Consider the following 26,759-nt stretch of genomic DNA (forward strand, 5'->3'; position numbering starts at 1 on the left):
ATAAAGCCCGCACCTCACCTTGCGCCTTGCTCCTTGCGCCTTGCTCCTAAGAGACCTTTAGCGACTTGGTGCGCCGTGAGCCTTTAAAAACACTGCCTAGTCCTCTATACCAGAGGTATGCCAATACTCAAATTAAATCCTCCCTTTCAATTACCCATGAAAAAATAAGACTCCTAAGTATTATTGCTACATTATTAATTATTATGTGCTCTTTTAGCTCTTTATTATCTAGCTTTGAAGTTGTAAAATAAAAATTTTATTCCCTTATTTGCCTATATGACAAAAGAGGCTAGGTAAGGTACTCTTTTTGGTTTGATGTGGAGTCTGTTTCTTGCGAAATTGTGTTTGAGTTGAACACTCTACTCTTAACCATATCTTTTGTTTATCTCTCATGCTTATGTTCTGGTATGATTTTTTCTTTTCTTTTTCTAATTGTGTATGATTTACAGGTTATCACTGCATATGTGAAGAGCATTGAAGACCACGGCTATATACTTCATTTTGGATTGCCTTCATTTACTGGGTTTATGTCGAAAAACAGTCAAGCTGGTAATCGCTAGTCATCCTAGCATATCCATTCTAGTCACTTTTTGTCTTTTAATTAATCTTTGTTACATCTTTTTTGATAAGTAAATATGTATTAGAAAAAAACAAAAGGGCAAAGGGTACGCAACCTGTATTCAAGAGTATCAAAGAAGGCTTGATGCCAAGTTGAGCTCCTGATGAAATCTACAGTAGATGAGGATTGACAAAAAATCTTTTACACCATGAAGGAAAACTATGCAAAAGACAAATCTTGAACATAAAAGTTGCTAACACTGTTATCATAAAAAATGCACCCATTTCTTTCTTTTCATAAAACCACAAAATGCAGGGAGAAGCTTTCAATCAAGCTCTCTTTGTTCTCCTCCATTTGCAGCATTCCCAACTTTCCAACAACTCTCTTAATCAAGCAGGGATAACTCAAAGAACCCCAAAAATGTCCTAACAACAAATCCCAAAGCTCCCTAACCACCTCACAGTTGAGAAGCCAATGATCCAGAGCTTTGTTATCAGGATCTTACGATTCACGATTCGATTCACAATTTTTACAAAATCGATATGAATCTATGGGTGAATCTATTTTGGAAGTGAGTCTCTAGTGAATCGCGCAATTCACAATCGATTTACGATTCGATTCACTTTTTACAATTCATGCAATTCTTGAAGCGATCATGTTTGACATATTTCAATTTTTTTCTTCATTTTTTTAGTTAAAATGACATAATACAACTTCTAAGAGGGTTTAGTGCGAAATAACCAATATATATATATGATTTTTTTTTTTTTTTAGATGAGGGAGTTTTTAATAGGATCCAATCAGATTCAGTCAAACCCAACATGTTTTAAACATTTCTCTCTTTTTTTTTTTCCTTTTTTTTTCCTTAAAAAAAAAAAAAAGAATGTATATTCTAAAAATGTTTAAGGTTAAAGTAATTTCCAATATGAATTCATCTATTGCTATTTTATTGAAATAAATATATTTTAATATTACATGGATGAGGTTAGTTAAACCTAACGGTTCTACAAGTTCGTTATTATTGGGTCATTGTTACTTGTAAATGTATATATGATTATGAAATATCAACATCATTGTTAAGTTATTGTTTCTTGAAAATTAAGAGTTGATTTTAATTGAATAGATGGCTGAAATTGCAATAAAAGTATAGGGGACAAGTAGGGCTTGTTTAGGATAATATATGGTTAAGAGTTTAAGCATGAAAAGATGAGATTTGGCACTGTTTAGGGGCTGTTAAAGTGCAGAAAATACAAGAGGGAAAGAAGGAGAAGAAGAAGACAGGTTGCGGAATCACTCTTAGAATCTTTTAGGCATTACACCTAGCATTTGATTGCATCACACAATCCGTAAAGAAGCTTCAAAAGCTTTGAAAATTTTCTTAAATATCAAATCTATTGAATTAGAAGAATTACATGACTTCATATAGACTTTAAAGACTTCCTATTCCAACTATAACAAGAGAAGTGAACTACTAAAAATTCTTTTACTTCTGAAACCAATTTAAGACCAAATAAGAAAATATGAATAAAATTCAATTCAGTAATTTGACCCACATGCCAACCCCTACAACCCAAGTTAGCAAATATGAAAATTACCAAAATACCGCTACCTTAAAATCCTAGTAAATTAAAACTAGTCATAAAATAAGACTAATAATACTAGAGACATGATTATGTATCGATTTTTTTTTTTGAAATCATCCTAATTTTCAAATATCATCACTTGATGGAAAAGGGAATATCTATATATAAGAGATTAGAATCACTCTTATTAAGGGTTCCATCATTTTTGCCTTTTTAATCTAGCCTTGTTGGGTAAATGACTTTGGATATTCGGAGAATAGAAAGACAATCTATGGAGAAGGGTGACGATAGAGGATGGTCTGACTTTGTCAAGCACGTGAGCTTTGTGGTGATGGTCATAGTGACCTTGGATCTTCATAGTGTTGTTGTGAACTAGGAAACTTTGATAGCAGATTACATGAGACTCCGGAATGGTTTGGGAATATCTCTCATTAGATTGCTCTAGGACTAGTAATTGGAGGCTATAAGTTATTTCTTTGAGCTTCTATACAGAATTACTGTTCATAGGAGTAAGATTGGCGGAATCATGGTAATGGGATTTTCTTGGTAAAGTCCTATTATTCTCTAACATTTGGTAGGGTGAGGATCTTATTTCCTTTTGAGGTGATTTGGGAGTTGGGAGCGCCAACAAAGGTGGCATTCTTTGTATGGATGATTGCGTTAGACTCTTTTCTTACTATTGATAAACTAAAGAAGAAAGGATATAGGCTCACTAATCACTTTATTAGTGTTGTGCTGCTTACGTTAGAAAGAGGAAACAATAGATGACTATTCCTTCTATTGATAACCTAAAGAAGACAGGGTATATACATACCAATCATTGTCATTGCTTATATGAGAAAGAAGAAGAAACAATAAATTAGGAGTGTTAGCAGAGTGTCAGTGTCTGACACGACACTTCTTTCATAGAAGTGTTCCTACTTGTGGATATATGGGAGCTTCTATTTGCACCCCAAAAAGTAGATTAGGCGCCCCAATTTAATGATATATTTTTTTTATTACTATTAAGTCCCTATTTAAAATGACCAAAAAGTACTTGACTTTGGAAAAAGTGTAAATAAAAGGGTTTTGAAAACCCCATTCATCATCAGCCCCAATATTCATCTTCTCTATTCTTTTCCTACTTTCATCACTTTGCATCTTCATACCCAACCCTAACCCAACCCTATTTACTTTAATCCATCATTCTTGTATTCTATTTCATATTGAAATCAATAATGGATAATAAAGAAGACGTTTCCAAGCAATTTTCTATAGAGAAATTAAGTGTTTAATTGTTGTTCATCATTTTTCGTAGGTTAGTTTTCCGAATTGATTTGACGCTGAGCATCCGAACAAACTTCACATGTTTGGAATTAAGTATCCGGACAAAATATTTTGTTCGGCACTGAGTATCCATATGAAACAACTGGCCGAAATAAACTTCACGTGTTTGGAATTAAGTATCCGGATAAATATATTTTGTTCGGCACTGAGTATCCATATGAAACAATCGGAATCAATTTTTTGTGGTTTGGGCTTGAGTATCCGAATAAACTTCATATGTTTGGAATTAAGTATGCGGACAAATATATTTTGTTCCGCATTGAGTATCCATTTGAAACAACTGGGACTAGGTAGCCGCTGGTTAGGGGTGTGCGCGGTGCGGTTCGGGTAGCTTGAGAGTGAAATTATGAACCGAATGGCGGATTGGCAGATTGATAGATTGGTAAATTGCAGTTTGAGTGGTTTTGGATGGATTGGTAGATTGAAGAATATTTTAGCCAATTATCAAGTTTTTGCATAATATATAATACTAATTTGCATAATATTTTTCATATATATGACACAAACTAATTTTACATAATATTTTTCATATATATAACTACTAATTTGTAATAAATTTCATATATTAAATATCTTTCACACTCATTTTTACTTTCATATTTTATTATAGGTTAAAAAATATATATGTATTAACTATAGCGGAGCAGAGCGGTTTCGAAGGCGGATTATAAATTTTAAAGTTTAAACCGCGGTACAATTTTAACGGATTGGGCAATATTTTGCACAGCCCTACCGTTGGTTGATGTAGGAGTAGTAGTTTGCTTTGATAGACGGATTGCATAGAGGAGTAGAGAGAGACCCTCTTCGTCTCGAATGAACTCAGAATCCCTTTTCGTCGCTTGGAATTCCAGAGACTCCAAATGTGGTTTTTGTTCCTCTGTTTATTGGTAATAGGGTGTACAAAGTAGATTTGTATAGGGTTTTAGAGCTTTTAAGATTAGGATAGGTATTATTTAGAGTGTCCAAACAAATAAATAAAATTTCAAATTTATTATTGGGGTGCTCAAAGTAATGGGGTCCTCGACCTACATTTTAGGGTGCAAATAGAAGCTCCCGTGGATATATATTAAAATATAGGGTAAATTACAAATACACCCCCTGAGGTTAATTTAAAATACAAATTCTGAAAATTACATTCCACCTGTTGAAGTTTTTAATTTCATAACAAATAGTCTCTTTTGTTAATAAATCATCAAATGAATTAACAGTTTTTAATGATGTCAAAAATTTATTTTAATTAATAATTCATGTAATTTTATTATTCTATAGAAGAGTAGTCAAAAATTTTATTTTTTTAGTTAATTCTGTTAAATAAAAAATTCTGACAAGAAGGTATTTGTAATTTTCCAAATTACAAGGGATAATCTATATTTTAAGCAAATCTTAGGAGGTATATTTGTAATTTGCTCTAAAATATAATTATATATATGAGAATTTATATGCTTGAGTTTAAGTTGCCCCTTTCCCACCCAGCCCCTCCTGAACCTAATCAGATTCTACTTGCCCATTCCCAAACTCATCCCATTAAGGTTGGGATATTTTACTAAAAAAAGCATGGATGATTGTATCACGTGGTGGTTGTGGAGAGAAAGAGATGGATGCACTTTTGAGGATACAGAGTTGGTGGTGCAAAAATTAAAGATTTGTTTATTGCATAGTTCTCATTTTGGTATGAAGGATTTTTTTTTTTGTTTTTTTTTTCGAATCCTCTTTTGCCCTAGTTAGTTGATAATGTAGGAGAGCTCAATTTTTGTGCTGAGCCAATATAATGCATTTTGAATTTTTTGAAAATTTTGAACCTCATACCTTATATACAAAGGTCGTTTCTTAGAAAAAAAAGAAAAGAAAAAAGAAAAGAAAAATATTGAGATTGAAAGGTGAATACCTTACTCCGCTCCTAGAACTTTTTTCTTCTTCATGATCAAGCGTAAAACTCTGGACCCCTCTTTCTCATGTTCCTAGTAGTACTTGAACCACATTTCCCATTTGATACTTCGTGGCATGTCTTTAGCTTCTGATATTGTTGTTTCTTAGTTATGGGCAAAGTTTCAAAAAGCGGTGCTATGTAATGGTTGCGGTCTCAGGCGCCACCCGTTATGCCCACTTTTGCGGTGTGACAGAAAATTGCATGTGTAACTGCTGTAACGGTAGAGTAACAGTCTTAATGTCCCATTAAGGTGCAGGTAAGCCTCTAAATAGGCTTGGTTTGGAAAAAAACAAAGTTTTCAGGGCCCTTCAAACATCCTTGGTTTGGAAAAACAAAGTTTTTAGAGCCCTTCAACCAAAAATTATTGATATACCTCAGAATCCTCAGATGTATTATCTATAGCCTTATTTTTATCTTTGAAAGGTTTGAACAACTTTAGAATCTCGGATCAAGAGAGGGAGAGGGTTCCAAACCTGTAGATGACCTTAGAGGCCCTAGTGGGCTTTGACTTGCATGGTCAGTGGGAGATAGAGTGAGATTGACAAAGCCTGAAAGGAAAGGAGAGGAGACGAGAGACAACAGGATGCCGTTGCCATTGATGGGGTCACCTCATCAGGGAGCTTTAGCTTCTAGATATTTCTTTTAACCTTCTCTTTTATTGACTGTCTTTTGATATGATCTGGAAGAGTGCTGTCTTTTGATATGCTTTAGAGTGATGTTCTCTAGATAGATGATAGAGATGTTATACACTATCTATAACAGTCATTAATATCTACAATTCTGTTTCTACTTTTATTTATTATTTACATAGATTGTCATTTATCTGCCAATTTTTTTCCTATGCAATTTATTTAATGTGATTACATTAAATATGAAATTATAAATATAAAAACACTGCTAGTATTTTTGTTTATTGTATGATTATGAACATTGCCTTTATTTTTTAATTTTTTTTTTTAAATTTTAGATTAGATCGTTGTTTTTATTTATTTAGTGAATTGAGTTTAGTTTATGGACATTAAGTGGGATGTTTGCATAATTTTATGGATGTCTTCAAATCATTCTCTTTTTAATCCAAGATTCCACATATAATTTTGTACACATTTAAATGTGAAATTGATTTTTTTTTTAACCAAATGTAATTTTGTGATATATAAAATCATTGATTATTGAAAAAATGTATTTATAGTAATTGGAAAATATTATTAAAATATGGCATATATTGTATAATACTTTAAAAAAAACAAAATTTATCAAAATCTATTTTAAATCTCAATAAATGTGATTCTGAAATAAAACAAGTGTATTGGTCAGTTTTCTTTCAATTGCATGAAGAAAAAAAATAAATTCATGGTTCTGGTTGCCGCAACCATTACACTACGGCCGTTATACTCTGCCACGTCACTGCCATCACAACCGTTACGGTAGCTGCAACCATTATTTGAAACCTTGGTTTCCATAGATGGGATCATTTGACTCTACAATTCATTGTATATATAAATTTGTTGTGCATCTCTTTTTTTTTCCAATGAGGTCTTCATTTCTTATGAAAAAATATCCCCTGAAATTATTAAGTATAAGCTTCACAATGACAATCAGGCCATTCTTTGTTTCGCAAAAATCAAACACTATTCCCTTTTATTTTTATATTTTCTCTCTCAGAATTCTCTCTTATGTTGCAATCTACTTGTAATATGTTTATGAGGACTCTCTTATGGTTGCATTAGTGGCTTGTGATTTGCAGCTCATCTAGTAACATGTTTTATTTTTTCATTTTTTTTACCCTTCTCTGGCAGAAAGCAGGGAAATTAGGGTCAATATTGGACAACTTTTACAAGGGGTTGTCAAAAGCGTCGACAAAACTCGTATAGTAGTTTGTCTGAGTTCTGATGCTGATATGGTGTCTAAATGTGTGGTATGCCTTGTCATTGCTTAGTATTCTTTTATTATTAATTGTCCTGTTCTCAAGCAATTTATTTTGTTGTTTAACACTTCAATTTGTACTTCTATACAGACCAAGGAGCTTAAAGGCATTTCAATTGATCTTCTCATTCCGGGCATGATGGTTAATGCATGTGTACAATCAACCCTTGAAAACGGAATCATGTTATCATTCCTTACGTACTTTACGGGAACTGTGAGTTTGCAGTGTCTGTCATATTTTTGCAGCAATAAGATCATGATTTAACAGGTTATAAATTTGTTCAATTTAACTGTCTGCCACCGTGATCTTTCATTTCATATCTTTACAGGTTGACATATTTCACTTGCAAAAAGCATTCCCTACTTCAAATTGGAAAGATGATTACAATCAAAATAAGAAGGTTTGGGCACTTTCTCACCCATTTTTTTGGTATCTCTGGTGTAGAAATCTATAATAGGATTCTTTGCCCCCCTTTATCTAACCCATTTATTGCTGTTGTCATTTGGCGTATCTGAGCTTAAGGCTTAAGGTGTTCATGGTTGTGTACTTTTTTGCCATAAGTTTAGGTCTTGAGATTTATTTTGGATTCGAAGTTTGTTTAGAAGTTTGGGACAAGTTTGCAAAGTATTCAAGAACAATAATGAGACTTTAGACATCTGGTAAACATTGATATCATCTTTTTGGAGTGACAAGTTCAGCACAAAGACTACTGTAATTCCTAGTACAAGCGGTTGACAACAATTTCTTTTTCTAGTAAAGCATGTTAGGCTGGAATGTAATTATGTTTTGATAGTTTTGTTAATGTGAATTATGTGACATGTCCTTGAAACTCAAAACTTAGGTTAAAATCAATACTTCAATTGCATCATATGAATCTTGAACTTACTGCAATAAAATGTTTTAATTTCATGTGTAGGAAAAGATAAGATTTGTGGACACGGGTGAAATCAGAGAATGCTATAGTGAATGATATAATATGTAGTTTATTTGATGTGACAGTATTTTGTGCTTTGCACCACATAGATACTTATATTGGAAGGCTTCAAGAGATAATTAATTGCACACTTATTAATTGTAAATTATATGATTGTACATCAACAATCCATTTTTTTATGGTGAAGCTAAATGTTCACTCATTAAATACAAGAGCCATTGTAAATATTAGAGTGTTAGACTCCAACCGAAGAAGCACAAACACGGACACAAACACTGGCAAGGGATATGGTGATTTAAAAAAAATGAGGACATGGGCATTGCAGGGATACGACAATAAAAACATATTATTTTTTATACATTTTTATTTGCTATGAAGATTAATATTAATCTCCACAAACAATCAAAATTAACAAAAACTGACCGTAATTCAATATATATATATAACTAGATTTAAATAATTAATAGACAATCCATAAAAATATCCATCAAAAGCAGTAAAGAAGAGGGGGAAAAAACTACTTGGCATGTCCCCGAAGTGTCCTCAGCCTGGCCTTGAAAAACAAATTAATTAAATAAGGTGACACATCAGCTGGTGTGTCCCGTATGTGTCCGCCTTGTCCCTGGCGTGTCTGACACTGCTACGGCACTTGTGTTGGAGTGTTTGTGCTTCATATCATAACTGGTGCTTTATAAATATAGAAGTTTCGATGGAGCAAAGCATCATAAGAGGGAATTGGCCTTATTGGAGTGATTTGTTCTCTTGCTGATTTACCTTCACTGAGATTTGTTTAAATTGCTCTTTGCAGGGATTCTATAATTTTATTTGCTTTTGTTTCTTGTGCTAGAAATATAAAATTTAATCCATTGATAGTTTTCCAGCCATGGTCTCTAAAGCCATTAATTCTTTCTCAAATTTTGATGAGTTTTCATTTTTTGTATTTTTACTAATATCTGTTACCTGGGATTAGGTCAATGCTCGGATATTATTCATTGATCCCTTCACTAGAGCTGTTGGTTTGACTCTGAATCCTCACCTTGTCCATTACAAGGCTCCACCTTTTGTAAGTTTAGTACTTATGATAATTCTGAGCTTTCTCCTGGAATATACCAAGTTGCAAGAACATTGATTGCAATCAGAGATCATTTATTTTGTGCTGTTATTTATTAAATGTTGCTTGGAGTGAATGTGATCTAGTACTTCTTAGTTCTTATATGTTCAGATTCTAAATATGATTTGGGTTGTTTCGAATTAACAGTTGAACCCTGTGCATAGGAAAAAGGTACAATTAACATGCGTGAGGCCAAGCTTCAGCTTGTGCATTCTTTTGGGCTCAAGCTTGGTATTTTTGGTTTTGAGACTTGGTTTATTACGCTTTTCCATAGTGCATTAAAAGAAATTTTTTCACTGGACAAGTTGAACAGTTTTATTAAAATCCATTTGTACATGGGGTCACCAGAATGAAGCAAAATAGTAAAAGCCTGCTTTGTACACAAAAGACTTGAAAATCTCTAGGACAGGTTTACGATTGTAGCATGCATATGCTAGTTAACTTACCTAAGCATACTTTAGCTTCGCTTATTGGCTCTTGTGCCTAAAGGGATTTGGTGCTGCTCAGGCTTCACTGACAATTCTCTTTGTTTCTGCCAATAACTTTTGTTTTCCTTCTTCTTTTGCATTCTATCTGATATATATATATATATATTATGTACTAGTTGAATGTGTTTTGGAATAGCGAAATTGATATACAATTTGCTCAGTTATGGAGTTCATTTTTTGGGTTCATTATGCAACTTGTTAAAACTGGAGATATCTTTGACCATTCAAAAGTAATCAGGGTGGATAGAGGATTCGGTCTTCTACTTGAGGTCCCTACTTCTCCAATCCCAACTCCAGCATATGTCAGTGTTAGTTCATCCTGGCATCTTAAGTTGTAGTGGTGATCTTGATTTTATTCAGCTGGGCTACTGATTTTGTAATGGTAATATTTAATTTATGAGATTCCTAGGTATCTGATGTCGCTGACAAGGATGTTAGGAAATTGGAAAAAAACTTCAAGCAAGGGAGCCATGTTCGTGTTCAGATTCTAGGATTTAGGCACTTGGAAGGGCTCGCTATGGGTGTTTTAAAGGTCACTTTTATATCTTCCATTCAATTCTATTTGAGGTTGAATATTCTAGGTTGAACTATATTTTAGTTTAGGTTGTTATTGTGGTGCTTTTGATGGTTGGACTCTTTTGTGTGTGCTTTTGTACTGGTTACATTATATGTATGTACACAAGTAAATTTCCTCCGGGACTTCATTACCATTTATGATGTTTTTATTTGTTTTACAAGAAAAGTTACATTTTTAAGAAAAGAAGCTGTAATTTTTGGCCTCAGTTTGATGAACTAATTTTTAAAAGAACTGCATATATTTTGTTGTGGCGTTGGTTTGAGTCACGAGAATTAGCCTCTCCGCTAAAAAAACCACTATAGAAAAAGAGTGGAGGGATGGCTGCCTGCCTACCTAGTACCTCTCCAAGACTCCGCTGTAATGCACTGGATACAACCTTTGTTTTCAGTTAGCATTGTGCGTTGGGTTCTTATTGGATAGCACGTCCCCATTTCTTCCACATGGTGAAGGAACATTGTTGGGGAAAAAAACATAGAAGATTTGCAGGTTTTTTTTTTTTTTTTAAATTTTAATTTTTAATTTTTTATTAACATATACCCTCTTTGAAGGTCTTTTGGGCTTTCAAAAATTTCTTGTTAACAGTTTGTTTATTGCCTTTGTTTTAGGTAACCCAGCAAGGCATGTGTACTAATGTTTCGTGTGCATTACATGTGCACCAGGGTCTCTATAAAACTTTATTTGTACTTACAGAAATATAGTCTACTTAGAAGTAGTGTTGCTGGAAAATGCCAACACCTTAGCGACGTTTTGGAATGCACGTTCCGAAACATGGTACACTTTCGTTCCAAAATGGTGAATTTAGTGGTCCCATAATTTGTTTCTTTGTTTTTTATTAAAAGGTCTCCTTAATAGGGAAAATTTAAATATAATGAACTAAAATTGAGATGGAATGGAGTTTTGGATTATGAAAATGTAAAACAATGGGCTTTAATATTCATAGAAGTGTGTTGTTGAATCATCAATTTGAAGAAAAATAAACTATAATATATTGGATATTAAATTAAGAAGTCCACCTCTATCGTACCACATTTTAGAGCATGTGGTGTATTACGTTCCTGTTCCCATTCCTCGTACTGGAATGATCCACATTCTAGGTAACATAACTTAGAAGGTTAAATTCCGTTTCTCAAGTGTTGAATGGATTCATAGGATATTTTGTTTGTATAAAGAGTGCCACTTGATTGGGATCTTGGAACTATTAATGTATTTTATTTAGTGATTTCATACCCTATCATGATTATATCTCTAAGTACATTTTTCTCATTGATGTTCAATTTTGTATCCACATAAAGCTTTGGTTCATCTGTTGATTTAATCCCATCCCTTTCAATATACACCTTTCTTAGTCCACCAAATCGTATTGCACACTGTCTACAGCATCATTCTTTAATATATACTTTTCCTGTTGATTGGGTGCTGTTATTGATTGATTAGCAAAAATGTTTTAGCAAGATATGTTCTGATTTAAGGCTTTTTGATGTGCTTCTTCTAGTAATGAATTTTCTCTAATGCAAAAGAAATGATTGTTTTGGCTTACAAATTGCCTTGTTATTGCTAAAAAGTAAATATAAATAGCGGACTGGTTGGAATATATTAAGGGGATTTATATGGTTAAGTGTGAAAAAATGGTGTTTTTGCTTCCTCAATGTTACTAATGAATATGTGGCTTATCTGGTTGCATACATTCTTGTCCTTGCGTTTTTCTTTTAAGCAGAGTAGCGCCTTTGAAGGTTCAGTTTTCACTCACTCCGATGTGAAGCCTGGCATGGTGGTAAGAGCTAAAGTAACTGTTGTGGACAATTTTGGGGCCATTGTTCAATTTCCCAGTGGTGTCAAGTCACTTTGTCCCGTTCGACATATGTCAGAGTTTGAAATAGCAAAGCCTAGAAAAAAGTTTCAGGTTATTTTTAAGCAACATGTCCTCTTAAAGATGCTTTTATTACTGCATTTTTTCTGTGGGTAGTTTGCACCAGTTCATGATGTATATTGAGAGCAGAAATACTTTTTGTTTGTTTGTTTTTTTTCATCTTGTTAAAAGAGATGATTCTTTTTCTTGTCAGTTACTTTGTTTAATGTTATCTTTGGTAATTTCTGTGCAGGTTGGAGCTGAACTACAGTTCCGTGTGCTTGGATGCAAGTCCAAGAGAATCACTGTTACTCACAAGAAAACACTAGTATGCTTTTCCAGACTTACCATGAACAAGCTTATAAACTTTAAAGAACTCCTTTAAAACTTAAATTAGAAGTTCAAACCCTTTTATTGGATTGGTCCTGTTTCAAAATCTATGAATGGAATGATTGAAATTGATCAAATTTGTAATTCCAAGCTTGCCTTGTTGCACTAGAGAAGTGTCTAGCTGGTAGAAAATAATTCCTCTGCTAAACCCAAATAATTTGTATGAGGTCTTAATCATTATTGATTTGTGAATGATGCTACTCGTGTTTTTTCTGATCTGCTATATTTTCTTCTAAAGTTTTTGTTCCTTTTATCTTTCTGCTGTTTCAGTGTATTTTTCTGAGGTAATAAGACATTCACTGTTATTTGGTGTTTAAAATCACATTTTGATGTATCTATGCCCCTATCAATGAACTAGTGCACTGGGATTGTGAAACTTGTTAAAATTATGCTTTTGGTTTACGGAGTTTTTATGAAAGAAACCTTATATGCCTTTGAGGAATAACTCTATTGTTGTAAATTTAACTTGGTTGGTTTGTGTTCCTCTCTGCTGCATCTTAGCAATTCTTTTGTTCTCTTTGTCAACCATTACCAAATGGGTACATACAGGTTCACGTTGTATTAGAGAATGTGTTGAGGGGCCACACATAAGTAACACCCCTTGTATAATCAAATAAAATACAAAGAAAGAAAACAAGAAAAAGTATAGAAAATAACATCTAAAAAAAAAATTCTCTTAGTCCCTGAATTGCCTCAATAACACGCCATTTCCACAAATGGTGTTTTTTTTCTCTTTTGTGATTTCCATCCGGTTTTCGAATAACCCCATAAAATTTAATTTCCAGATATACTTTTTCTCAAATTGTCTCATGCATTCATCCAGGAAAACAGAAAGGCAGTAATATGCTTCTTTGGAAAACCTTTCCTCCAACATGGGACTGCTCGTACCCTTTAGAAGACTTCACCTCTTAGCTGAAATCAACCGGACCCCACCCCAACCTTATTCTTTACTGTCCCTGTGTATCTCACATGTCACAGCTTACCAAGTATAAATTTTAATAGCATCTCATGAGTTGAGGGTGGAAAATTCCTCCGTATTGTAGGTGCTACTGTGCTGGAAGTAGAGTTGATAATGTCATCTTATTCTTGAGCATAGCAAGCTCTCTTTGAGACCTAAGGATTTATTTTTGCAACATTTGTTTTTCATCAGCATGAATTTTGTGAATTTTTCAATTATCATAATTTGGGCTGACTGGATTGCTATGAAGTATATGATGTGTGTAGGAGGGGTCACCTTCTCAATTCACCTGTTAGTTATGCGGACTCATATTACATGCTTGTATATGCCTCTTTATTTTAAAGAGTTGCATTTCATTTCAGTCCTCATTTGTAAAAGTGAATATTTCAATTTTGAACTCAATTTTTTATTCTTTTCTATGAGTTGGTTTTTGTTGAGATCCTTTGAGTAACTCAATGAGACTTTCCCAACTACCAAGGATCAGCTCGTTGAATTGTTCTTCTTTACTCAGTGTGGTATCAGTTATGTCATTGAATGTTCATTTTCAATTTTTGTTCTTGTTCCCTCAGCAAAAAAAGAAAAATAAATAATTGTTAGAATTTACCTACACCTACCACCACCAATTTACCCTCACCTACTCCTCACCTACACCTACCACCACCAATTTACCCTCACCTACTCCTCACCTACTACCCAAACCCTCTCCTATATAATGAGCTACTCTGAATTGTAATATATAATATCAATCTTGTAACAACATCAATCAATCAATAATATATCAATTTTAACATGGTATCAGAGCAGGTTTAGAACCTGATATTTTCGCTTTCCCGGCGGGCGGCAACCTCACCTTAGCTGCCCGCCGGACCTCAACCTAGTCCGCTAGAATTTTTTTTTTACACATACCTTCACTCCTCACGGATGGCAACCACTCTCTCCTCCGTTCGATTCCTTATCACCATCTTGGTGCCTTCTTTTGCTACCCAGTGCTTGCTCACAAGCCTCTCTCACCTTCGGCCACATCTCCGACTGCAACTCCGGCTCATGCTGTTCGGCGTCCGAGTCCAGGTTGATCCGATGAGTAAGAGCGTCAGTATGACCATTCTGTCGCAATACGAACAACCTCAGTGTCAGGACGACTCCAACGTCGCCGACGTTGAACAACCTCAGTGTCAGGACGACTCCAACGTCGCCGACGTTGCCTGCGGTGACGTCGATCCAGCCTCCGCCGACGAGGCCGTTCACCCCCAGTCGCTCGTCCGTCTCAGAACTACTTCCTCCGGCGAAGCAACCTCCATCGGCGTCGCCGTCGATCCAGCCTCCTCGACATCACAACTGAATCGGTCACTGCAACAGTAGCTCCATCAAGCCCTCTCTCTCTCTCTCTCTCTAACAGATCTCTCTCTCTCTCGGCAGTTTTGAACCAAAACAAAATAAAATAAAATAAAAACAAAAAAATAATAATAATAATAATAATAATAAACACACTGCTATGCACATGCATCCACAAGCACACACGCGGTACACACCAAACCCAGCACATGGGGCACCCACTCACTCTCTTTCTCTCTCTCTCGTCCCTTTCTCTACAGCAGACCCACTTTAATTATATTTATCATTATTCTCTCATATTTTATTCATCTCTCTCTGTCCATCCAACCTTCTTTTATTTTATTTTATTTTATTTTTTTTTTTTTCACACACTGTGATCCACCACTCCATGATCCACCATCCCGTCAACTTTTGTCCCCCTCTTTTCCTTTCTTTTTCATTTCATCTTGCCCACCGACTTTTTGCTCAAAAAAAAAAAAAAAAAATAATAAAAAAAAACATAAAAATAAAAATAAAAATAAAAATCAAATTTGCACAACAACCCATATTTTATTCATCTCCGGGATCACCCCCGCTCACAATTTTCCACCAAAAAAAAAAAAAAAAAACAAAAAAAAAACAAACACAAAAACACAAACAAAATACAAACAACCAACCACATTCACAAGTGGGATTTTTCTTCTCTACTCTGCCGCCGGTCTCTTCTTTTTGCCTCCGTCCTGAGCGGGCCTTGACGGTGTTGCCTCCATGCTTCCTAGACTACCAAGCAAGTTGCCTCCCCCCTGCTCCTCCACTGCAGCATATGGCGGACCTCCAAATCGCCACATCACGGTGGCCTTCCGCTTCAGCTCCTTATTTTCTGCTTTCAGCACACTTATCTCTGCTCGCGCATCCTTATACATGCGTTGGAGCAGAGCCAGCTGGGAGGTTAACTGCTGCACCTCATTTGTCCTACTCTGCAGCCGGTTCGACAAGTTTGTGACCGCCGTCATGCTTTCCACACATACCTTCAAAGTATACTGATTGGCCTCCACATCCGACAGCACTGCCATTCTTTGCTCCACAGACCGCATCGGAAAGTTCAACGGAGTATACCCAGCGGTGTTTGGTTGAGGTTCCAGTGCCACCGCACCAGTTATTTCTCTTGTGGGCTCGTTCAGTTCTGGAAAGAGCGTGAGCAGGTTCTGCGTAGCTGGACGGGAAGAAGAGGCCATGTTTTTTGGGTTGCTAAGTGTTTCAGCGAAATAGCAATTTCAGACTGGTAATGTTCGGCAGGGTTGGTGACAGAATGGCAACAAAGTGTTCCACAGTTTCTCTCTCCGCAGAGGCAGAGTTTTTTAAGCGAAGGGTTGGTTTCAGAGGTTTCAGACTGGTATGCCTCAGCCTCAGCCTTCGTCTTGGTTAAATAGCCGAGGCAGCCACGCGTATCGCGCGCCTCTTGCCGCCCGACAATCTGGCACGCCTTTTCATGGCACATTTTTTGATAAAGTGGACACGCCTTTTGATGGCACGCCTTTTGATGAATTGGGCACGCCTTTTGATGGCACGCCTTTTTGAAAAATTGAGCGCACCTTTTGAGGATGCGATTTTTTAAGGGTCCGACAAGACTCTATAAACTGTCCCGACATTTGATACCGGTTAGCTTTTTTAAGGGTCCGACAAGACTCTGTAAACTGTCCCGACATTGATTCCAGTTAGCTCCTTTATGGGTCCGACAAGACTCTGTAAACTGTCCCGACCTTGATTCCGGTTAGCTCCTTTATGGGTCCGACAAGACTCTGTAAACTGTCCCGACATTGATTCCGGTTAGTTTCTACAACGGTCCGACATGACCCCATAAACTGTCTTCTACAACGGTCCGACATGACCCCATAAACTGTTTTCTACATCGGTCTGACACCACCTTACAGTGTCCTCTACATGGTTATGACACCCCCATACAGTGTCCTCTACAACGTTATGACACCACCATCCAGTGTCTTCACCAATGGTCTGACACGACCATACAGTGTCTCTTATCCTCTTTTATTTTTTATGTATTTTCTTGTTTTGTTCCTCTCTTCAAACTCAAGTTGGTTAGTTTCTATCCTCCTTGAGTTTGCGGGGGGCTGTTAGAATTTACCTACACCTACCACCACCAATTTACCCTCACCTACTCCTCACCTACACCTACCACCACCAATTTACCCTCACCTACTCCTCACCTACTACCCAAACCCTCTCCTATATAATGAGCTACTCTGAATTGTAATATATAATATCAATCTTGTAACAACATCAATCAATCAATAATATATCAATTTTAACAATAATAATCACTTGCTGCTACCTGTGCACCTGTGTTGGCAGTATTGCACATGGCAAATCATCTGAGGCTGGATTCTATTATCCTGTTTCAATTGGTGTGGTCTGTAATGTGTCCTAAATATTATCATGTCGTATTTGATCTTGTATTGCTAGTTGCTACTAATTTATCCTTGCATTGTTCAACGCCTGAATCTAGTCCCCCCATTTAATGAATCTAAATGAGAGAAATTTTGGTTACAGTGTAAGCTATTATTGTAGGTTGCATATGTCAAGAAACATGCTATCAAAATGTAGGAATAAATCTTAGAGTAACAAATTTTACTCCATTTGATACAAAATGCAAAAAAAATTTTTGGGTGCTAACAACCCTCTTCATTTCTGTTAATTTCTGTTATTCAAAATGAAAAATTAAAATAAAATTGCAATACACTCATGTATGATGTTTTGTACATTTTTTTTCTGTATCTTTTCAGGTGAAATCAATGCTTGGAATTGTTAGTTCATACTGATGCTACTGAAGGATTAATAACACATGGATGGATAACCAAGATCGAAAACCATGGATGCTTTGTGCGATTTTACAATGGAGTACAGGGATTTGCCTCAAGGTTAGTATCAGCACCTTTAATTTCAGTTCCAGTCACTTTCTTTTGCCTTGAGTGTGAATTGTGGTAATAATGTGATTGTAATTGAATGACTATTGTCTTACTTATCAAGAAAAAAAAGTAGTGTAATTACATAATGATGGTCTTTAGGCCTCTTCTCTTCTTTGAAATTAGCTATGCTAAACAATATAAAATAGCTGGTTTCTTTTGTTTCCTTTGGCTCCCAACTCCAAAGGTTTTTAGCTCTTATGCTTTTGTTTAACGTCAAATTTTTTTTTTTGCATGAATATGATTTTAGTAGTTGTCAAATAAAGCTATGGTTTTTGTCTAAGAGATGTGGAATCTAAATAATTAGTGGTTCTATATTTAGACTCTAGTTATGGCATAAGCCCGATTAACTTATTGACTTTGGGGGTTTGGATGATTTGACAACTTCTTGAGTCTCTAAATAGATATGATGTATTTATTTGGACTCTGCATTTTCTTCATTAAAATTCTTCAATTTTTTGAATGAGCAAACTATACCACGCTTGCCAAAAGTTACATTACATATATTTGGAAAACCAGATTGGTTCCATAGCGCAAAACAAAACATGCTATGACTCTTTACTTTTTTATAATCTGTTGCGAATATCATTGTCCTGTTAGAGGCCATGGAGGGTGATGTGTCAATTTTAATTACTTGCAAGTGTATGGACCATACAATAGTATAGTTTAATGAATGCGAGGTTGAACCCACAAACACTTACGATTTTTGCAAAAACTAATCAATTTCAAATTAAATAGATCCTAATGTAGTGAACAAATTTTGGTGTGATTGAAATTAATTATAAATATGCAATAAAAAAATAATTAAATAAATATAGAAATAATGGAATTGAAGAATAAATTAATCTGATGAATAGAACTAAGGTTTCAAAATCCACACTCAAGCATGCAAAATAATTAATAACATAATCTGAATGGTTTTTTTTTTTTTTTTTTTTTTAATTCTCTTCACAATAATATGGAAATCAATCTCAATTATTATGGAAAATAGGATCGTTAAATTCTTTTGAAAATAATTATCTTATGTACGTTCTTCCTCGCCTAAAAGTTAAAAATCTAATCATCTAATGCATCCGTTTGCACAAATCACAGTAGATATCCAATATACGAATTGAACAAGATAATAATCAAGGCAAACTATTAATCAGTAGATTTCAAATCATGAAAGAAACATGATTAAATTCATGTCCAAAATTTACTGAATTAATTACGAAGAGACAAGAATGATTAATCAATTAAATCACAATTCAAGAAAATACAATTAGGTTAATATTTAATTACTATGAAGCATGAGGTTTCATCTTTAACCTTAATTAATAGTTTAGTTACACATTGCTGAAGAAATAATCAAAGTCATAAAAATCCCAAGGAGTTGGTCTGGTGGCAAGGCCTTGGGTCTTGGGGGTGTGCTTCTTCGAAGGTTCAGGATCGAAACCTCTTAGGTACTAACAATTCCTTGGGGCAATTGGACTAGGGGTTAACCCTTGAATTAATTGTGGTGCACTAATGGGAAACTCCTTGCCAAGGGCCTGTGCACCCTTGGGGAGTAGTTGGGTTTTGATCTGGACACCCAAGTGTCAGTCAAAAAAAAAAAAAAAAAAAAAAAAAAAAATCGAAGTTATAAAACTTACTATTATTGAAGAAGATAATAGCAAAACCCTAACAATCTTTTTCTTTTTCTCTCTCTAAAAAGTCGTCCCTAAATAATAAGGGTTACATGTGTTTATATAAAAGAGAAAACCTAAACCTAATCTAATAATAATAAACTATTATTAAATAAAAATACAATTTGTAATAAAAAAAATTATTCTCCTTGCTGAGGGCCTGGGCACCACTGGGAATTAGTTGGGTTTTGATCCGGACACCCCGTGCCAATAGAAAAAAAATTGTTCTCCCGTGAGTAGTATGGCAAAAGTGGTGCAGTTTGGTTTCTGAAGATATCCACTTGATTCGAGAAATAATTTGGTGCTTTTTGGGTCTTGGTACAATTGGACAATGCCAAATTTGCTAAAAATATAGAATTGGTGTTGCTAGAATGGCTTGAACTAGGAACCTCAAGAATAGAATCACCACACTACCAACTAGGCTAGACACCTCAATGTGTTATAAATAATTCCAAAAAAGTTTTTTAATCTTTTCCTATGCATATTCCAATTTCCTTCATTTAAGAGCATTTTTCCATTAAACTTCCAGAATACCTAAAAACATAAAAATAAGTATAATAAAATAAAATAATATATAAAATAGGTCTAACAAAGAATAAATTAAAGGTATAAAATAGGCATTATAATGGACATGTCAGAGGGACCACTTCTTTGGAATTTCATAGTTGTTTGCTCGGAGGTGTTTCTAATTGTGATGGGTAGGCTGAAGTGATTACTTGGTCCTTGCTCTTATGACAATCTATTGTGAGATATCTTGGATTTTTTTGTTTATTCTCAAGGGTTTTTTGTTTTTTGGAGTCTTGGTGGCACAGGACAATAAGAAAGAAAAAGAACAGAGAAATCTTAGGATTCAGCACCTAAAGAGTTTGGTTTCAGCACCAATCATAGAGGAAATCATCCTAGGTTTCAGCACCTGAGGAGTTTGGCTTCAACACCAACCATAGCAAAAATCCTAATGATAACTATTAATTTCTTTCAAGTCCACTAAAACCTATTACGCATAGGCTTATTTGTAGGCATTCTAAATAAACCCTATCTATAATAAAACACTACACTTACTGGATCCTAGTGGAACACTAAAACCTCAAAAATAAAAAATATAGGATAATGCTAGTAAAGTAATAAATTGTAGTCTTCAATTCATCTTTATTTTTTGCCTTTTTGCCCCTATCATTTCTCTCTAGCTAAGAAAAGAACTCTTGTCCGGAGAGTTGTAATGGCTCTATTGTATACAAAGTTCAACAGTAGGCTTTATGGGCTGGAGCGGAAACAACAACTGCGACTTTGGTAGTGCTCATTATGCCAAAGATCTTGTGTGGCATAAGGATACATGCTGAGCTGGCGAACTTCATTGGGCTTGGTTTTGAATGGTTGTAGTGTGGGCTGGGTTAATGGGTTAAAGAGTTTTTGGGATTAGTCAGTCAGTTGTAATGAGATTTTGGTTTGGGCTGTTTAACGATTGATCTAATTAGTTGGATGCTACTCAAAAGATCTAATTCGTTGGATAGAATTTGGATAATACTGTCTTAGGTTGGTTCTTGGGTTAGGTTTTAAAGTGATATGGGTTTATGGGTCAAAACAGGGTTGGGTAATGGCAGTACAAGCTTTGCACATCGTTGTCTTCATGTCGATTTATTGACGAATAAGCCTTAGAATGATAACGATGGAATAGATAGAAGCTGCAACAATTGATGACAACGTGGCAACAATATCATAGTAGCATGATGGAAGCTATGTTACTATGATATCAAAGACTTGTTGGGAACTCGAAGGCATTGTGGAAAAGTTGCAGGCAATGATGTGTACAATGAAAGATTTAGGTGATGTTTTCAGACCTAAAGGTTGAATGAGATGGTAGTGCCTTTTGGGGTAAACCAAAGGTTATCTGTAATGGAAGCTATGTTACTATGACATCGAAGACTTGTTGGGAACTCGAAGGCATTGTGGAAAAGATGCAGGCAATGATGTGGACAATGAAAGATTTAGGTGATGTTGCCAGACCTGAAGGTTGAATGAGATGGTAGTGCCTTTGGGGTAAACGAGAGGTTATTTGTAACAATGACACAACACTTGTGAGATGATGTACCAGTTTGGGAGTTTAACGTTGTAAGGTAATAGATTGATTTAGTTCTTATTCCAAAATTGGTATTTTTTTTGGTTTCTGGTGGATTTTTTAGTGAGTTGGCTAAATTGATTGGGTTAGAATAAGTTGGAAAGGTATTAGGCTGGGCTAGTTTAGTTCTTAGTGGGTTGGGTGATTGGCTATAATGAGTTTTTGTGGGTTTATGTGGGTTCTTTTATTTTTTTTTGAGAAACAAAATTTCATTTCTTTTTCATCGAAACAACGAAAATGCTTTTGTGGAATATCGAATTTCGATGTTTCCACTGAAACAAGCTGAAATGTACTAAAACACAACGAAACATACTGAAACAACGAGCTGTTTCGATACCTATTAAGGTTATTTAACAATGGTCATTTCTATTTGCCTCTTTTTGTTAAAAAAATAAAAAAATAAAAAAAAAAATAAAAAAGTGGAAAAGGAAAAAAAATTAAATTTATTAGAGAATATGAGAAACTATATCTAAAAATAAGAAAATGAGAGATAGTGAGGACAAGATAAAACCTGTATGATTAAGTCACTTGTTCTTTTTCTTTGTTACTCCCAGCGCAGAGTTTTTTTTCATCCCTACTATTCCTTAATTTTTATTTAAAAAAAAAAAATTGTAAATCTCTATCCTAATTAAGCGTTTAACAAATTTTGTTTTTAATGAGCTTCTAAGGCTTTAACATAAGAAAATCAAAGTAGAAAGTAGGTAATTGATTGGGGAAATGTTGTAGTTTGCATTAGAACTGACTTATACATCAGTTGGGTGCAAATTGAAAGGACATAGAAAAAAGAATATGAAGAGTTAATTCTTCTTTAACCTTTCCAAATCAACACGGCTTTGTTTTTTTGTAGAAGGATGACGCTGATTTTTATGGAAGTCAAGGGGTGTGTTTCTTTGAAGGAGGAGTTGCGGTTAGATTGGAAAAGTGATCCGATAGAAGGCACAAAGAACCATATGTAAATTAGTCATATGGAGGTTGGGCTGTTTGTTTGCGAATTACCATTCAAGTTATAGAACGAAGACATTTTTGAACAGATCGACATAAACTATGGAGGGCTAGTTGAGATCGATTACTTGGCTTTCGAGAATTTGTTGACAAGTAGATTGAAGGTACAAGGTTTCGATTGTTGTTTCCTTCCAACTGCGATGGAGTTTAAGGTAGCTGATGAAGTCATCAAAGTTCGTTTGAGGGTAGTTTTAAAATCAATTAAACCTAGAGCAGGCAATCGACAATGGAGTTTCGGGTGAGGAAGTGCAGTAAGCTCAAGCATCAACAATTGGGTCGTTGGGGACAGATGGTAGACAAAGCTAACACGTGGCATTGGAGTAGACAAAGGGTGGTACAATGAGGTTTACTTTCTCAAGGAACATGAGGAAGTGGAAAGGGTGGGAAACAATCAAAAAGGGAAGGTTAGTGTCGAGGGATGCAAACGATAGGTGCATGACAAAATAGGTAGTGTCTTTTTGATTCTTGCCCAAATTGTAGTCGAGAAGGAAGGATTTAAATGGGAATGGGCATATACCTTAGTTACCCATAGAGATTGGACCCACTATGATTGTCAACAATGTCCTATGTTTAATAAGGAATACAATATGAGTGATAATTCAAATGTAAAGTTTCTAGGAATCATGGGATTGAGGAAAGCACTATTCAGGGGAAAAAAGTGGATGAGACTTAGAGGTGGTTGAGTGAGATGATGAAGTTTGTGTCTTTCTCTTTAGACGAGGATGTCACATTTTAAACATTTGCTTCAAACATTGGGATTATCTTTGGTTATAGCTGGGGGGAGGTAAGGATTTGAAAAAGGGGTGGTAATAGCAGAAAAGGTTACAAGGAGTTAAAAAATTTAGCGAGCAACATTAATTATGAAGGACGTCACAAGGAGGTTACAAGTAATGTTAGTTCTCAACAAAAAATTTTAAGTTGGAATGTTATAGATATGTGGTCTCGTAAAAAGAATGGGGTAATAAATGACTTTGAAAGTTTATCAGCCAAATATAGTTATTTTTCGAGAGTCTAAAATTGAGAGTTGTGACAAGCATTTCATTAAAAGTATTTGGGAATCTAGGTTTAGAAAATAGGCTCTCTTGCTAGCTTGTGGGATGTCAAGGTGAATTTTGATTATTTGGGATGAGAGAGTGGTCACTTATTGTGAAATTCTTGTAGGGGAATTCTCATTTTTTGTTAGGTTCAAAAATGGTGATAATAATGCGTGGTGGTTGACCAAAGTCTATGGCCCAAATAGGCCTAGTGGAAGGAAGGATTGGTGGGAGGAGGTGGTACGTTTAAATTGGCTTTTTCATCCCAATTGGAGTGTGGGGGGTGATTTTAATGTGGTCAAATGTGTCAGAAAGACTCAATTAGACTTCAACAAATAGGAGCATGAGGGACTTTGACTCTTTAATAAGAGATTGTGATTTGATTGACCCCTCTTTGTGTAATGCTATATTCACTTGGGTCTAATCTTCAAAAAATTTGATATGTAGTAGGTTGGATAGGTTCTTAGTTGCCTCGGGATGGGAGGAATTATTTCCTAGTTCAAGGTAGGAGGGTCTTTCAAGAATCGTTTTAGATCATTGTCTGGCGATCATGGAGAGTTGTCCATTAATATGGGGTCCATCACCTTTTAGGTTTGAAAATATGTGCTAGGAACACCATTCTTTTAAGAAAGATTTTGGGGTGTGATGGAATAGTTGTGGATGTCATTCATGGGAGGGTTTTAGGTTTGTGAAAAAACTAAAGAAGATCAAGGAAAACTTGAAGATGTGGAATAGAGGTTTTTGGAGATTTGAAAGGAACAAAGAATTAGATTATTAGGAATATTGAGGAGTTGGATAACCATTGAGGCTAGGGAGGATTTGGTGGGGAATTTGAGATCCAAATGGGCTGATTTAAAAGTGAATTTGGAAGATTTAATTTTATGGAGCATATTTTTTTGGGCCCAAAAGGCAAAATTAAAATGGGTTAAGGAGGGTGATGTTAACTCAAGGCTCTTTCATAGAATGACTAATGGAAAGATGAAAAAGACATTCATCAAAATATTGGAGGTTGATCAAGGAGTGTATGTGGATAGGGAGGATCGACTTGTTAGTGAGATTTTAAATTTTTACTCAAGTTTTTACTCTGATGGGGGAGTCGAGAAGCTAGGAATTGATGGAATTGATTGGATGTCGATTGATGAATATAGAGCAAGTTGGTTGCTGAGACCATTTGGTGAAATTGAGATTAGAGAGGTAGTCTTTGATTGTGATAGAGATGTAGCTCCAAGCCCAGATGGGTTCTCTATGGCGATCTTCCTAGATTGTTGGGCAATAGTGAAAAAGGATCTAGTGAGTGATTTTGTAAAATATTATGAGAAGGGAGTAGTTAACTTGTGCACAATTGCTTCTTTTATCTGTCTAATCCTAAAAAAGGAAAACTCAGTGAAGGTAATTCTAGACCCATCGATTTGGTTACACCCCTTTATAATTTTGGGGAAATTTCTATCACAAAGATTGGGAACCATTTTGGGGAGACTGTATCTCTAGTGTAGGGTGTTTTTGTTAAGGGCCGACATATTTTGGATATTGTTTTGGTGTCAAATGAAGCGTGGAAGAATATAGAGCTTTGAAAAAGGAGGGCCTTATTTTTGAAAAAGCATATATGGTTGGTCATATTGCTTGGAGGTTTTTGGATTTTGTGATGCAAATAAAGGGTTTGGGGGTAAGATGGAGGAAATGGATTATGGGTTGTTTGTCCACTTGTAATATGTCGGTCATTGTTAATCGAGAAGCTGGGAACACTTTTAAGGCATCTAGAGGATTAAGGTAGGGAGACCCACTTTCTCCTTTCCTTTTTATTCTGGTGGCGGTTGTGCTGGGGAGGATTGTAGATAGAGCTAGGGGCTTTGTTTAGTTGATGGTTTTGTTATTGGGAGGATGAAATTTGTGTGTCTCACCTTACATTATGTGGATGACATTTTTTTTTTTTTTTTTTTTTGCAAGGGAGGAAAGTATGGTAGCTAATTTTTTAGGGATTGTGAGAAGTTTTGAAATTATGCTCGGTCGTAGGTTAATTTGAACAAGAGCGGTGTGGTTGGTATTAATTTGCAACAGGACAAAATGCAGAGGTTGTGGGAGGATGTTTGGTTGGGTGAATCTTCCTTTAACAAGGTTGTTTTACACTTGTATATTGTGGTTCGTTCTCAATAAATTTTCCATTGCGTCTTTGGCTTGCTCCAATTTAGCTCCAATTATTTGGAATTTCAATTTCATCAGGAATGTTAATGATCTGGAGGCTCTTGAGTTGGCATCTTTGTTGTCTTTGCTTGATAATTTTTCATTGTCTCCAAATGTTTGTGATAGGTAGGTTTGGCTTAAATACTCTTTCGATATCTTTTCATGCAAGTCTTTTTTTTGATTCAATCATTGAGAAACCCAGGCTTTGTTTGGTAGAGCTTTTGAAGTTTCCTCTTAGTTTGAGTGTGTTGTTTGGTTACAGCTTTAGAAAATTAATTTCACACTCACTTTTCAAAACACTTTTCAAAACACCCACTTTCAATATCATGTCACATCACTCAATTAAAACTCTTTTCAAAACTCATAACCAAGCAAATTTTCTACACTCAAATCATAATTCCAAAACTCACAAACTCAAAATACAACTCACTTTTCAAAACACTTTTCAAAACACCCACTTTCAATATCATGTCACATCACTCAATTAAAACTCTTTTCAAAACTCATAACCAAGCAAATTTTCTACACTCAAATCATAATTCCAAAACTCACAAACTCAAAATACAACTCTATTCTCAAATCATAATTGTAAAACTCTACCAAACGCGACCCCAATGTTTCTACTTTTTGGTTGCACAAGAGGATTTGGAAAGCGGTGCTGTCTCCTGAAGTGAAGATTTTTATGTGGTCGTTGGCTCATGGAAGCTGTAAACAATGATGCATTATTGATTGATTGTATGTTGTATATTACAAATGGTGAGGGGCTCCTTATATAGGAGATGTAGTGGAGTAGGTGGTAGTAGGTGGTAGTGGTAGGTGTGTAGTAGGTGGTAGTAGGTGGTGGTAGGTGTAG

At 35.3% G+C, this 26,759-nt stretch overlaps 1 protein-coding gene across 1 annotated transcript in view; it reads left to right on the forward strand.

Annotated features, from left to right (window-relative positions):
- The window catches only part of LOC114259953 (rRNA biogenesis protein RRP5), an 85,333-nt gene that overhangs the window by 9,421 nt on the left and 49,153 nt on the right, over nucleotides 1–26,759 (forward strand). The window contains 11 exon segments of the mRNA XM_082912350.1: nucleotides 450–549; nucleotides 7,192–7,310; nucleotides 7,410–7,532; nucleotides 7,648–7,719; nucleotides 9,224–9,312; nucleotides 10,043–10,160; nucleotides 10,262–10,384; nucleotides 12,144–12,329; nucleotides 12,529–12,603; nucleotides 17,736–17,767; nucleotides 17,769–17,870. Coding sequence (XP_082768476.1) covers nucleotides 450–549; nucleotides 7,192–7,310; nucleotides 7,410–7,532; nucleotides 7,648–7,719; nucleotides 9,224–9,312; nucleotides 10,043–10,160; nucleotides 10,262–10,384; nucleotides 12,144–12,329; nucleotides 12,529–12,603; nucleotides 17,736–17,767; nucleotides 17,769–17,870 — 1,139 coding nt within the window.

This window comes from Camellia sinensis, unplaced genomic scaffold (assembly GCF_055761805.1).
Source record: "Camellia sinensis isolate YWXY unplaced genomic scaffold, ASM5576180v1 Unanchor3, whole genome shotgun sequence".
In the NCBI taxonomy this organism is placed as follows: domain Eukaryota; kingdom Viridiplantae; phylum Streptophyta; class Magnoliopsida; order Ericales; family Theaceae; genus Camellia; species Camellia sinensis.